Genomic DNA, 15,239 nt, shown 5'->3' with positions numbered 1-15,239 from the left:
TGCAGTGGGGAGAGGAAGCAGGAGGGGAGGAACATAAGACTCACGAAACTGGGCATCAGGGCAGACCTAGGGTGTGACATCGGGGCCATGGATGGGCTCTGTCTGCCTCCAATGCCTCTCCTACCACACCAGCCTGTCCCAGAGCCAGACGATGTCCTAGAGCCCTGGGGCTGTGCCTGTGAGAAGCCGCTGAAGGTTAAAGGGGTCCTGTAAGACTGACATAAAAGAGAAGACGCTGGAGGAGGGAGAGCATAGCTCAGTGGTAGAGCGTGTGCTCAGTGTGCACCAAGTCCTGGGTTCAATCTCCAGGACCTCCATTAAAACATAAATAACCTAATTATCCACCCCTCAAAAATTAAAAAATAAAAGAAAAAAATTTTAATTAAAAAAAGAGAAGATGCTGTCTGAAAACCAGACCTGTGTGTCACTTCTGGGGAGAGGCCACGCCGGGGTCTGCAGGGCGGGTCTGGGCATCACTGAGGAAAGGTCTGCGGGATCCACCAGGTGGGGCAGTAGACACTGGCCACCGGCAGGAGGCAATTCAAAAACTGGGAGTCAAGGAAGGAAGGTCAAAGCCAAGCCCAATTCAGTGCATAAATCTGCCCAAGACAGGTCCTGGGCAGAAGCCTCTCGTGCTTGGGAGAATTCCTTCCCAGAAAAAGTAGAATGAATAAAAAAATCTGGCCAAAAGAGGAAAAGGTGTAGGCATGAGGCTGTCTGCTGCAGCGCTATTTGTAACAGCAAAAAAAAAAAAACAAAAAACAAAAAAAAAACCCCAAAAACTGGAAACCGCCCAAATGTTCCCGCACAGGGACATCCGGTCTGCACAGCAGGGTCTCTGGAGCATCACAGAGTCCTCTACACTCTGCCCTGTGGGGGGAATTTGGTATCATCTCTTGGATTTAGGATTCAGCGAAAAAAGCAAGATGAAGAAAGGGGTGTTTAACTCATCACCTAAGAAAGGGGAAGATAGGCTTATAATTAAAATACGGGCGATGTTAAAAATGCTTACCTGTCGTGGGAGAAAAGGATTGGGGGAAGGGGTCATAGGGGAAGAAACCAGATATCTCTGCATATACCCTGTTCTATATATTTGATTTTTGAACCCTGTAAGAATTTTATATAGTTATAAAACAAGATTAAAATTTGAAAAGCATCCAGAATATATAAACAGCTCATACAACTTCATAAAAAAAAACCAACCCAATCCAACAACCCAATTCAAAAATGGGCAGAAGACCTAAACAAGCAATTATCCAATGAAGACATACAAATAGCCAATAGGCACATGAAAAAATGCTCAGTATTGCTAATTATCAGAGAAATGCACATCAAAACTACAATGAGGTATCACCTCACATCAGTCAGAATGGCCATCATTAAAAAGTCCACAAATGATAAGTGTTGGAGAGAGTGTGGAGACAAGGGAGCCCTCCCACACTGCTGGTGGGAATTTGTCTGCTGCAGCTGTTACGGAAAACAGTATGGAGATTCCTTAAAAAACTAACAAGAGACTTACTGTATGATCCAGCAATCCCACTCCTGGCATATATCCAGAGGGAACTCTAATTCGAAAAGATACATGTACCCCAATGTTCATAGTAGCACTATTTACAATAGCCAAGACATGGAAGCAACCTAAATGTCCATCAACAGAGGACTGGATAAAGAAGATGTGGTATATTTATACAATGGAATACTACCCAGCCATAAAAAAGAATAAAATAATGCCATTTGCAGCAACATGGATGGACCTGGAGATTGTCATTCTAAGTGAAGTAAGCCAGAAAGAGAAAGACAAATATCATATGATATCATTTATATGTGGAATCTAAAAAATGATAGAAATTTTACTTACAAACCAGAAATAGACTCATGGACATAGAAAATAAAACTATGATTACCAAAGGGGAAAGGGCAGGGAGGGATAAACTAGGAGTTTGGGATTAACACATACACATTACTTTATATATATAAGAAATATACTACATATATATAAAATAGGTAAACAACAAGGTCCTACTGTATAGCACAGGGAACTATACTCAATTTCTTGTAATAACATATAATGGAGAGGAAGGGCATGTAGCTCAGTGGTAGAGTGCATGCTTAGCATGCATGAGGTCCTGGGTTCAATCCCCACTGCCTCCATTGAAAGAAAAACATACAATGAAAAATAATCTGAAAAAAATGTACATATATGTGTACATATAACTGAATCACTTTGCTGTACTCCTGAAACTAACACTGTAAATCAACTACACAACAATAAAAAATAAAATTCGAAAATAAATAGGTAACTCACATCTGAACACAAAGACACGTCCCTGAGGCTGCTCACTGCAGTGCTGACCAGAAACCATCTAACCATCAGTTTGATTAATGCGCCATCACACGTCCTGGTAACTGAATCCTGTGTTTTCTCTTAATTAGGTGGATCTCTAGCTGTTGTCTCCGAGATCAACCAAGGAATGAGAAAGCTTAGTGCAGACCCACGTGACCAATGCAATAGCTCTTTTAAGAAAAAAGGTCTCTATATAGGCTTATATATGTCCAGGAAATTTCTGGAAGGCTTCACCAGAAATTTAGCAGTGGCTTCCGCAGCAGAGAGGGATTAGGGGCCTGGGGTGTGTAGACAGAAAAGGGGGAGGTACTATAGGGATTTCCAGGGTAGGTTTTATATTCTTATGGCTATTGGCTTGAACCAAGCACAGTTTAGAGAAATCTCACCAAACCTTAGAGAACAGAAGTTCCTATTTTAAGACAGGTCCAAGCCCTGTTCATGCTGACCAGATGGAATACTGGAGACAAGATCTTGACAAGATGTTCCTTTGTTTGTTTGTAACAAGGAAAAGTCTTTCTTGTTTTCAGAATCACTCTTTGTAACCTCTGCTCCCTTCTGGTCTCCCAGGTTTACCTGACTTTGGTCATCTGACCCAGAGCATCCCAGACCTACTGGTCACCAGTCTGCCCAGGACTGTTCTGGGATCAGGACTCCCACTCCTCTCATGGGCTGAGAGCTGCCTTCAGCATAAAAGTCTTATTGGAACAGGTTCACCCCAATTGCTTATTTTAAGAACAAACCCAGGGTCAGATCAGAAATGCCCACTGGATGAAAATAGCCAAGTGGCTTCTTCACGACAGTGAGGACCCTGAAGAGGAGGAAGATGTGAGGTGAGCTCAGCCCCTGGCCTGTAAGTCAGGGACAGGGACCCCCCAGGATCTCCCAGCACTGGGGTGGGAAGTTGACAAGGTATAGATAGGGTGTAAGGACCCTTTCGGGGGCTTTGGGACTTGAGGACCACCAGCATCCTCTCAGGAGCCAAGAGTGTGAATGGGACGCCGGTGTTTCAGGATGTCTTCCGAGAGCCTTAGCTGCTGGACCAGGAGGAAAACAGTGTGAGGGACCAAACACAATCTATCAGCCTTTGATGTTTTGTGCTGAAGTGCCACTGTTGGGCTCCATTCGTCCAACCTTTGGCTTTAGTGAGCACATTTCTGGTTTTATAAAAAAAGTGAGACTTTCACATACACTCGCTCAGAAGCCGATGACCATCTGGCCCACTTAGATGCAGGCTGCTGCAGCCTCCATGTCCCGAGGGAGGGGACACCCTGGGGCTGCCTGCTGTTTCTCACTGCGCCGGCAAAGGGGGAGAGAGCTCTGTGCAGGCCCTCCCACCAGGGGTATCCTGCAGTGTCAACCTTCCAGACCATGAGGGTCTGGGAGGGCCAGCGTTTTCCCGTGGACCGTGGTCACCACAGGGCTCTTCCCTCGAGGCCTCTGGGACCCTGAGCCTGAGAGGGGCCAGCAGCTCTGACACCCAGAAGGTTCTCCTTGGTGGACTCCCTGGAACGTGAGGTGTGTGTCTTCACCAGGGAAGCATGCCCTCTCCCGCTACACACACGGGCTGCTCAGGCAGGACGGCAAGGGCAGGGAGAGCTCAGACCCCAGCCCAGTTCCCAGCCCGCCTGTGCCAGGGACCGCCTGGGGATGCACCCTCTCTGAGTCTCGGTCTCCTCATCTGCAGCAGCACCGCCCTCAGGAGGTGACCGAGTCAGCGAAGCTCAGGCATCAGAGCCACGCCTGGCTCCAGGTGAGCACCACTAAGGGTTATCTGACCTCCTTACTGGTGGTGTACATGAAGGCACGTCAAGGAGGCAGGGCATCAGCTCAGCTGAGAAGCAGCACTCAGATGGTATCACTTTAACTGTTACTGTTATTTTTCACCATTAGTAACAATTAGAGGATGTGAAATAAGGCATACAGGATACCGTCCATCCCTCATCAAGGCTCCAGGAAGGTTTCCCACCAGTGCGATTTCCCAGACCCAGACCAGGTGGGAGGCTGACTCCACCATCACGGTTACACCGGGTCCTCTCAGCTCTCCAGACTGTCAACCACAGGACTGAACAAGCCTGGAGGCTCCCCCACACTTGAAATGCTTGCCAGCTGGGCTGGGCATGCTCCCTCCACCCCCATTTCCAGACCCACTCCCCTACCTTCCAGGAAAGCCCAAGATGCCACGGTCCAGCCAACACTGCAGGGCGAGGTCACGTGGCACGGCTCTGGTCCACGAGGGATGCAGAAGTCCCCAAGGCCCTTAAGGTTCAATGAAACACTCAGATTCGTGAGGTCTCCTAAGCTGAACCAGACACCAGGGCCACTTCCTCAGATGGAATAAGGCCGGGCCCAGAGTCTTCAGGCTGGAATCTTCCGAGAGTCCACGCAGAAGTCCATGCAGCGTCCACACCACCACCCAGGAGCCAGCCTGGGGTAGGAAACACCCATCCAGGAGGGTGCACGGAGACTTCCCAGCTTAAGAGCCTCGTGTTCCTCCCAGGAGCCAACATCTGTTACGCTCCCTCCGTGGGTGTGGCTTCCACGGTCCCCTCCAGGGATGCGTCTGGTTACAAGAGTGCCCTCCAAGGGAGGCTCAAGCTCAGGAACCCCCCACAGCTACAGGCCTCCTGTCTGCACGCAGTCCACCTTCTGTACCATCCTTCCCCCCACAGCTACGGGCCTCCAGTCTGGACACAGTCCACCCTCTGCACCATCCTTCCCACAGCTGGTGTGGGCTTTGGCCCCTTTCTCTCTTCTTCCTGCCCAAAACAGGAAGTGGTGTCTGGAGGGACCCAGACACTGACGAGGTCACACATGGATGAGCCCAGGAGAATCAGAAGTGCTGGTCCTGACATCACGGAGCCATCAACCCAGCAGCCCCTAGCCTCTGGAACTCTTTACACAAGAAGCTTCCCTGTGAGCTCACAGTAGGTGGCATCCCTAACTGATAAAGGCATCAAACTGGGGGTGGATCCCACATTCATTACATGCTAGGGTTTTTCATCAATATTTCTTCCTGCTGCTGAGTAAGACTTTTGGTCCTTGAAGTCGCTGTTGAAAATGAATCCTCTCCTATTAAGGGATGTGTTTTTGCTGTCAGACCTCTATGTTTTCACAACGATCAAAGGGCTTCTCTTGTATATGAAAGTCTAAATTAAGGTTGTCTGCACTGGTTTGAGCTGGGTACAAGAAGCGTTAGCCACTCTGCGTTGGTTGGAGGAATGGTTCTCATTTGGTGTAGAACAGTCTGAGCTCAGACAGAGCAGGCTGTCTTCTGGAATGCTGGCACCTAGAGGTGGGACCCAAGGCACCTAGGCACTGACCATGCTTCTCGATCCCTCTCCACTCCCCTCCCCTGCAGGTGTGAGGCCGAGTCAGGAGCCAGAGGAGGAGCCTAGTTCCAAATCACTCCCCCAGACAAACTTGAGGGAGTTTTGCCCAAAGGACACCATGAAAAGATATGTGGAAAAGTGAACTTCTTTTGTGGTGTATACACAATGGAATACCACTCAGCCATAAAAAAGATTTTAAAATAATGCCTTTTGCAGCAACGTGGGTAGGCCTAGAGATCGTCACATTAAGTAAAACAAGCCAGAAAGAGAAAGAAAAATACCATATGGTATCACTTTTATGTGGAATCTCAAAAAAGAAAAAAGACACAAATAAACTCATTTATGGAACAGAAACAGACTCACAGATATAAAAAACAAACGAATGGTTATCAGGCGGGTAAGGGGATAGGGAGGGCTAAATTGGGAGTTTGGGATTTGCAAATACAAACTACTATAAATAAAATAAATACCAAAGACCTATTGCATAGCACAGGGAACTATATTCAATATCTTGTAATAGCCTATAATGAAGAAGAATATGGAAAGGAATATATATATATTTATATCACTATGCTGTACACCAGAAACTAACACAACATTGTAAATCGACTATATTTCAATTTTAAAAAAGAAAGAAAAGTGAACTTCTTGAATCCACAGGAAACTCTATCCCCAGAACAATGTGACAGGCACAGCCCCACCCTGGTCTTCTGACCAAGGACCCTGGGTCCGGGATGTGCTGCATCTTCCCTATGAACGAGATGCGGAGTCCTGCCAGTCATTAGGTCCTGAAAAAACCACAACTAGCAGGTTGGATTGGAATCTCCATGATCCATCGTGACCTAATGCAAAGCAGTACAACCAGTTTTACCCAGCTAAACTGCACCTACCACCACATGAAACTGCTGGGCACAACACATTTGAGCCTCTTTGAATCAGTCAGGATGGAGTCAAGGTTATTTGAATCGTATGATATGGGTTCTGACAGTTCAAAGCTGGTTTTTATCCAATTTGAACAACACTGAGCCAGTATAATGTTGAACTCATCACAACAAGGTTGAGCCAGAGAATTCACTTTTAACCAGTCTGAACTGGGTTAGCCTGGTTCAAACCAGTCCCTTGAAAGGGAATTTGAGGGCTGGAATTTCCCAGATGTTAATTCTTTACTAAAAAAAAAAAAAAAAGAAAACCAGAGCAGAAAAGGTTTAAAGTTACTTATTTTTGAAGATGAACTGAACTTGCTCCCATAAATACTCACGAAAATTAATCACTAGCTTATTGAAAGAATTAGTAAGTTTCACACTGTTTATTGTAACATACTAGCAAGAACAGGACACAGCCTCCTGGCAAAGAGAAAGACTCTACTTAAGAGGCTTTTTACGGTGTGCTTGGAGCACATCCCCAAGGAGCTGTCAGAGGTTACCTGACTCCCCTTCGGATAACAGCCAAGCAGGCATGCGTTCCACACCAAAGTAATACAGAACAGATCTGTTGGGGACTTTTTAATTAAATGTGGGAATGCAATATTAACCTCCTCAAAAAAGATAGGAGAGTTGAAAGAAATAGGGTCTTAAAAAAATAAATAACATCCTGAATTTGGGTGCAATTATATCCACCCTAATCAAAAGTCTTAGATTGTAATTAGCTGCTTATACGGATGCATCTCAATCCATTAATTTAATACTCAGTGTCATGGGTGAGGCCGTTACTGAAGGTGTAATTAAATGGGAGTCTCCTGTTCCCTGAGCAACTGGACCTCCCGCTTCCACTGATGACATGGGCTTATGAAGGGTTCCATCAAATGCCCGAGCACCTTGTCTTATTATAGAACTGTCTTCACCTTGAAGGTGCGCTTTCCAAACAAGCTTTGCAGGAGAAAACCAAAAGTAAAAGTACCCTTTGCTTTGACATAAAAATGCAACTGCCCCTTGAAAGAAAGTTCAGTCACTTACCAGCCACAAAGCTTGGGAATGACGCCACCTTCTTTGTCTGTTAGGAAATATGAAAACACACACACACACAGAACAGAGGTAAGTAGTTGGCCCGTAAGATCCAGGCTGAGATGATTACCATAATGTGAAAAGCTAAACCCCATGAGTGACTGGTGTTTCCAGGAATCAACTCCATGGAGAAAACCATTGTCCGTCAGGCACCATGATGTTTGGGTGGGGTATATGCAATCAATTCTCATGGGAAAATTTGGGCTACAAAAGGCCATCAGCTAAAACCTAGGGACCCCCATATTAGCACATCACTGCTAGAAAAAGAAACCTAGGGACCATACACCCAATGGTTCTCCAACTGGGGGTATGAAAATTACCAGGGCATACTGTGTAGCACAGGGAAATACACACAAGATCTTGTGGTGGCTCACAGCGAAAAACAATGTGACTATGAATATATGTATGTTCATGTGTAACTGAAAAACTGCTCTGCACTGGAATTTGACACAACATTGTAAAATGACTATAACTCAATAAAAAAAAGTATAAAAAAAAAAAGAAAGAAAAGAAAAAGAATGTTACCAGGGGATATCTTTAAAACCAAGATAAAGGTGATTGGACACCACACCATGGATGGTCATAGTTATTTCATCAAAGTTAGAAAAATCTCATCCGGATTATGTAATCCAGAAAAGGAAAATCACCTGCTTAAGACCTCACTTTAATAACCTCCATCATGGCGGTGTACACATGGGATTGTTTTTTTTAAACCACGTTGTCAGTTAGGATAGTGGTTCTCCTGTCTGAACGGTTTTTGTCTCCAAGGGGACACTTGGCAATATCTGTAGACATCTTTGGTGGTCACAACTTGGGGAGGAGGGTTGCTACTGGCACCTAGTAGGTAGAGAACAGGGATGCAAAGGACAACCCTTCACAAGGAAAGATCTGGTCCCAGATGTCAATGGTGCCTCCGCTGAGTAACCCTGTTTTAGGACATGATTGTTAGATAACAGGATAGAGTGAGTTTCTGTCCAATCGGGGAGCACTGGTGACCCCCCCGCCCCACGCACCACAGGCAACAAACAAACATGCCACAGTGGGGGCCTGGATCCACAGGAAAGGGCCTTCTCCTCCTCCTCCAGAGCCAGTGGCCCTCACCGCCTCCTCCAACAGGGACACCAGACTTTGCTTAAGCAGACTTCCTCCCTCCCAGGCACCAGGTGGGACAGGACCATCTTGCAGAAGGCAAGCAGAGAAAGTACGGGGCAGGCAGCTCCAACGCCAGGACCCTGGGCGAGAACCCTCATCCTTGGAAAAGTTACCTCTGGGATGTTGTTATTGTCAACTGGTCCATTGAGATCAGAACGCTGCTGCTTCCGTGGCTGCTCCAAACCATTGCAAACCTGCAAACCGGAAGTTAAAGGTCAAGATGGTGTTTTCAGGTGACAGAAAAACAAACCAAGATACACACCTGGAGATACAATATGATACAATTTGGTAAAATGCATGTGTCTAGAGGTATGTATCTGGTTGCAGACAGATATAATTTAATTAAGCTTTTCTGCCATAATATATGCTTTCATACTTCTAAAAAGTTATTATTTATTATTATTCTTTTGGGGAATAGGTAATTAGGTTTACTTATTCATTTATTTTTTTAATGGAGGTGCTGGGGATTGAACCCAGGACCTCGTGCATGCTAAGCACACACTCTACCACTGAGCTATACCCTCCTCCTTTATTATTATTCTTAATTGTGGTAAAATGTCTATAACATAACATCGGCCATCTTAAATAACCATTGTTAACAACAGTTCAATGGCATTAATACTTTCACGTTATTGTGCAGCCACCACTGTCACCCATCTCCAGAACTCTTTTCATCTTATAAGACTGAAACTCTGTCCACAGTAAACTCTAACTTCCTCTTCCCTCTGCCCCTGGCCCCTGGCAATCACCAAGTGTCTCTTGTCAATTTACTCTAGGTATTTCGTAGAAGTAGAATCATACAAGATTTGTCTTTTTGTGACTTCACTGAGCACAATGTCCTCAGAGTTCAACTATTGTGGCGGGTGTCAGGAAGTCTTTCCTTTTCAGGGACGAATAATATTCCACCCTTTGTACAGACCACATTTTGTTTTTCCATTCTTCTATCTATGGACACCTGGATTGCTCCAACCTTTTGGCCATCGAGAACAGTACCGTTGTGAACATAGGCGTACAAATATCTCTTAGAGTCCTTGCCTTCAATTCTTTGGGTATATATGTACCCAGAAGTAGAACTACAGGATCATAGGGTAATTTTACTTTTTATCTTTTGAGGAAATACCTTACTGTTTTTCCCAGCAGCTAAACCATTTTACATTTCCACCAACAGTGTCCAAGGGTTAAAATTATATTTCTAAAAACACCCCTAAATTCTAAGTCAAATGCAAACTCTAAAATCTAAATTATTTCATTAATGCAAATTAGTCAATCTACCACTAGAAAAAAAAAATCCCAAGGACATGTCATAAGTCTTCTCTTAAAGGAGACGTCAAACCAAAATTTCTCTTACTTCAAAATGAGCAAAATTTCAAGTTTAGGTCTATTTCCTCTATGTGTTGCCCTGTACCATCCAGAAGAAAGACACCAGACCCACAGCACTGGAATCACTGTCCAAACCCCAGACGAGATGCTGGTGAGCCTGCACATTAAGTCAAGTTCCAGAACTTTTTGGCAATAAATTATCAAGCAGTAGCACTATGATGATGACAATGACATTAATAAGTTTTATTGATATTATCAGTATGAACATACTTATATCTACATTACATTTATTTATAAATAAGTTACTTATATATTTATAAATAAGTTACTTATATATTTATAAATATGTGTATATATTATTTATAACAGCCTTTCTCATGTAAGATTTATTTGTATTTATAAATAACATTTGTTTATAAATAACTTAAGGAATATTATCCTTTCCCATGTGAGACAGATGTTTCCTCTCCCACTTTACAGGTGAGAGGACTGGGGCCCCACATGTGGACACTAATGGCCAGGTACCCAAGGCACTGGTGGCACAGAAATGTGTCGCATCTTCCCTGTCCTCGACTGCCACTGTCACCGTCACATCCTGTGACATCACTCAGTTTCTCTGCAGGGATTAGGGAAAAATGAGAAACACCCCCACCCCCAACCGTTCTTAACTCTGATGGGAATAGGGAGATGCGATGGACCAGGCAGACCAGGGACTCCTGGCTGAGTGTCCCCTCCGTGACTACAGACACCACTGGGTTTCGGAGGCTGTGGGAGCGGAGGAGGGTGGCTAAGACAGGACATGGCTGGGCTTTAAGGATGGGGAAGATTTGTGCGCCGAGGAAGGAGGGAAGGCTTAGCCACATCCTACTGACATCAGGGCTTGTTCAATCCGTGGAAGAAATAAGGCCTTCTGGGAGCCAAGGGGGTTCGGGGCACAGCTAGGGCTCAGGTGCGCCAGATGTCTGGTTGCTCCCTGCTTCCTTGCTGGCACCCAAAGGACTGCCCTGACCCCTGTGCCCTGTGAGCTCCCAGACCACATGGGGGGCCCCGACCCTGCCCTGCTGTCCCAGTCCATCCCGAGGTGGGGCTGGGGGCTCTGGTTTGTCTGCACTGCTGGGAAGCTGCTCTGCCTGTCACAGCCCTCTTCTGGGACTGACATCCTCCTCTGGGTGACAGGGCTGTGATCCTCCCCCACGGATCCCATGCTGATGAAGCTGCACGGACAGTGCCCCTCCTGCAGGGCTGAGCCTGGAGAGGCCCACTCCTGGCAGGGTCCCAATGGAGCCGGGCTCATTCCTGAACTCCCAATGGACTGGTCCCATGGCCCTGCTACAGACCAGACACACCACGATAAACCTCCCATACGGTCCAGAGAGGTCTCTCACTTACAGTGCTGCTCCCAAGAGCTGCAAGTAAAACTGTAATGTGGCACACCCCCCAAGCAGCCCTCTGCTGTCCTGTCCTCTTGTCTATTTCATGGTCCACTTAGAGCCAGCGTTTTACTCACTGGTCTGAAACCTCTAACCTGAGACCTTTCCTAGGCTGAGTTCACGAACTTCATTTCCTGAAGACCCGCCCTTCCTTCCTAGGAGTCAAACGGGCCCTAGTTATTCTCCAAAAACCCCCAAGAAACAAATCAACTAACCGAAAAATGAAAGCGGGGTCAACCACACCTACTACACACTGAATGCTTATGTCCTCCCCCAAATCAGATGTAGAAACCTGACCCCCAAGGAGTGGTGTTAGGAGCTGGGGTCGTAGGGAGACGATTAGGATTAGACGAGGTCTTCAGGGTGGAGGCCCCAGGAATGGGATCAGTGCCCTTATAAAAGAGACCCCAGAGTGCTCCCCCACCCTTACTGCATAGGACATAAAAGACATCTGTCTATAAAAGTGGGCTCTCACCAGACACCAAATCTGCTGGTGCCTTGACTTTGGACTTGCAGCCTCCAGAACAGTGAGAAAGCAATGTCTGCCGTTTCTAAGTCCCCCAGTTTATGATGTTCTGTTGTAGCACCCCAGAAGGATTAAGGTAGCACTCCTTCTATGGATGTTACAGCTTGGGGTGGAACCTAATTTTTCTGGCAGAAAGCCGGCCTTAAACGTGGCAACAGACTCTCATCGAGGTGCCAAATACACGGTGGGAAAAGGTGACACAAAGACTGCTGTTTGCCTTGTGGCAAATGAGAGAGGTATTCTTCCCAGGGGACGCAGCTCCAAGGGGTTAGGGTTTGGCCAGGGGAACACAGGCTGGAGGTTGGTGCCCCACACTCATCCACAGGACACCTCAGGGTGGGGCCACAGTGTGCGGTGACCATAGGCAACACAAGGTCTTGGGTCCACTTATAATGGTGACTTCTCCCCATAGCTTCTCCAGGCTCCACCCTTCCCTCCATGCCCACATCTTCTCTAAATCCCTCCAACCACTCATCACTATGACAACCACATCTCCTAATAAACAGCCGAGGTTGTTTCCAGAGAGGCAGGAGGGTGGGCCTGTGCTGCTTCTTCTTGGAAGAACCCATCTGGTGCCTTAGTTTTCATTTCAAGGGGCAGGGTGGGAGGCTTGGCAGCACGGGACATAGCCTCTGAAATAAACATGGTTAGAGGCCCATGTGGCTTTGGGGCTCCTGGCAACTGAGATGAACATGCTACCTGAATTCTTTTGTGCCCTCCCCAAGGTACAGCAGCCAGGCGTACCCCGAGGTAAGATGCAAGCCAGGGTCACCGCATCCTTTACAGCCAGCAGGGAAAGCAGGATCACGTCCTTTCTTAGGTAACTGTGGTGTGGGGTTCCTGGTGCCACCAGCTAGACCTGCATCAGCCACCCACTTAGAGAAGGAGGGAGTGAAATGTGTGGAGAGAAGTGTGTTAACATGGTGGGGAACCCCTGACCCTCTCTTCATGGGGCCCTGAGAACAGAACATGATGCTACAGCACATGCTGGTCATAAAATGCCAGGACCATGGACAGCTGCTCAAGGCAGATGATTGCCTGTAATAAAAACATACTAATTTGAATAAATTGCTCTAATAAATATCTTGGCTCCAGTGGGTGAAACTAAAGCTAGAATTTTTTTTTAACGTGTCCATTCTGATTGTGTCTGCCTGATTAAACTGAAAATACATCAATTCAACCCACATCGCTTTGGAGGGAGTAACAGCAAACAAACGCTCGTACTTACGCCGTCTGTAACAAAGGCCATGCGTGTCGAAGCCCTGTCCTGAATGACAAGCATGTGAGTGACACATAGGGAGGTCCGGTGAGGGACAGACAGCGTCAGCTCAAAGCCAGGTGAGTCACTACTTCCCACCTGACCGTCCCTCCCCCCAAACATGCCTCCACATCAGAGAAACCCCAGGTGCTCCAGTGTGGCCACTCAGGGAAGGGACAGCCTTCTCTGGGAATCATTTCTTGCTCCCTGTTTTCAAAGGCATCGGTCAACCCTACTCATCTGATATTCCAGCCCAGATGCCCTCATCCGTCCAGCTTAGGAGGGGTGGCTGGGACAACGACATGGAAGTGCTCCTGTCGGACCGAGCCGAGAGTACGACCCACCAGGGGCCACCTGAAAGTTTGACTCAGCCCCTTCCACATCTCCTCCCAAAAGCCATCCATTCCATCTGTCTGCTGGAAAATGGCTCAGAAAAATGACAAAACTGTTCTTATGACTCAGGGTACTCGGGGATATTTATCTGGAGGAGAAGAGCTTGGAAAAAGTTTTTTTTCTCCTCAGTATGATCCCCATGGGGAAGATCGCATCTTTCCGAAGTTGATCTCTGGCTTAAAAAAGTCAGGACAAGATCCACTGGGGAACCCACTGCGGGCCCAGCCTTGTCCTCTGAGACATGTCTGCTGAAATCTCCAGGCCCCTGACTGCCAGGACCTCCTGAGACTTCCTCTACTTCATCATTCACTCTCTTTTCATGGAGCCCCAGGAAGGGCAGGCAGCACCAGGGGGCACCAGCATTTCAGAGCAGAACCTCTGTTCTTCTAAACTAGTCTCTACATTTTCACCCACTATCCAAAGGCTGCGTCCACGTGGCCAGTCCCAAGCAAGCACCTGCTGTGTGTCCTGCAGGGGACAGGGTACCCCTAGGAGGACCGGAAGATGCACATAACCAAGGTCCTGGCCTGGGACAGCTCCCACTCCAGCACAGAGGTGGAACTCAGTGGTCCTGCTGGCCTCAGGCTCTAGGGTTACGAGCCAGGGTAAAAACCAGCACACATGTCCGCTAAGGCCATTCTGGAACAATGGTGAGTCTAGACACTGGATCATCAGGGCTGTTCATTTTTTTAAATCTGTGCATAACTAGAACCATCATGCCTTGCTGGTAGGAATGTGAAATGTTCAGCTGCTGTGGGAAATAGTTTGTGATTCTTTACAAAATCAAACAGTAAATGCCCGTGTGACTCAGTAATTCCACTCTTAGATGTGGACCCAAAAGACCTGAAAGCAGGCATCTGCACAAACACTGGTACAGGAACAGTCAGGGTCACACTATTCACAACAGTCAAAAAGTGGAAACAATCCAAATGTCTGTCAATGGGCAGATGGATAAACAAAACGTGCTCCACCCATGCAGGGGAATATTATTCAGCCATAAAAAGGAGTGAGGTCCTGACATGTGCTACAACATTGGTGAGCCCAGAAAACATGATGCTCAGTGAAAGAAGCCAGACACAAAAGGTCACGTATTATACAACTCCATTTCGAATTCTAGAAATAGGCAAACCTACACAGGCATACTTTTTTTTTTTTTTACTGTGCTTCACTTTGCTGTGCTTTGCAGCTACTGCATTTTTTTTTTTTTTAACAAATTGAAAGTCTGTGGTGACCCTCCGTTCAGCAAATCTACTGGTGCCATTTTTTCCAACAGCACTTGCTGGCTTGGTGTTTCTGTGTCATATTTTGGATAATTCTCACAATAGCTCAAAGTTTTTCAAGATTATTATATTTATTATGGTGATCAGTGATCTTTGATGTTACAATTGTAATTGTTTGGGGGCCCGACAAACTGGGCTTATATCAGATGGTGAACTTAATCAATAAATATTGTATGTGTTCTGATTGCTCCACTGATCAGCTGTTTC

General features: G+C 46.5%; 1 protein-coding gene across 3 annotated transcripts in view; it reads right to left on the bottom strand.

The window, feature by feature from the left end:
* The window catches only part of APBA2 (amyloid beta precursor protein binding family A member 2), a 176,563-nt gene that overhangs the window by 29,063 nt on the left and 132,261 nt on the right, over positions 1–15,239 (bottom strand). For all 3 annotated transcript variants that reach the window (XM_074353929.1, XM_074353928.1, XM_074353930.1), the window contains 2 exons: positions 8,939–9,019; positions 7,626–7,662 (listed from right to left, as the gene is read on the bottom strand). In XM_074353929.1, coding sequence (XP_074210030.1) covers positions 7,626–7,662; positions 8,939–9,019 — 118 coding nt within the window. The remainder of the gene's footprint in view (positions 1–7,625; positions 7,663–8,938; positions 9,020–15,239) is intronic.

This window comes from Camelus bactrianus, chromosome 27 (genome assembly GCF_048773025.1).
Source record: "Camelus bactrianus isolate YW-2024 breed Bactrian camel chromosome 27, ASM4877302v1, whole genome shotgun sequence".
Classification (NCBI taxonomy): Eukaryota; Metazoa; Chordata; class Mammalia; order Artiodactyla; family Camelidae; genus Camelus; species Camelus bactrianus.
This window is presented reverse-complemented; position numbering and strand designations above follow the sequence as displayed.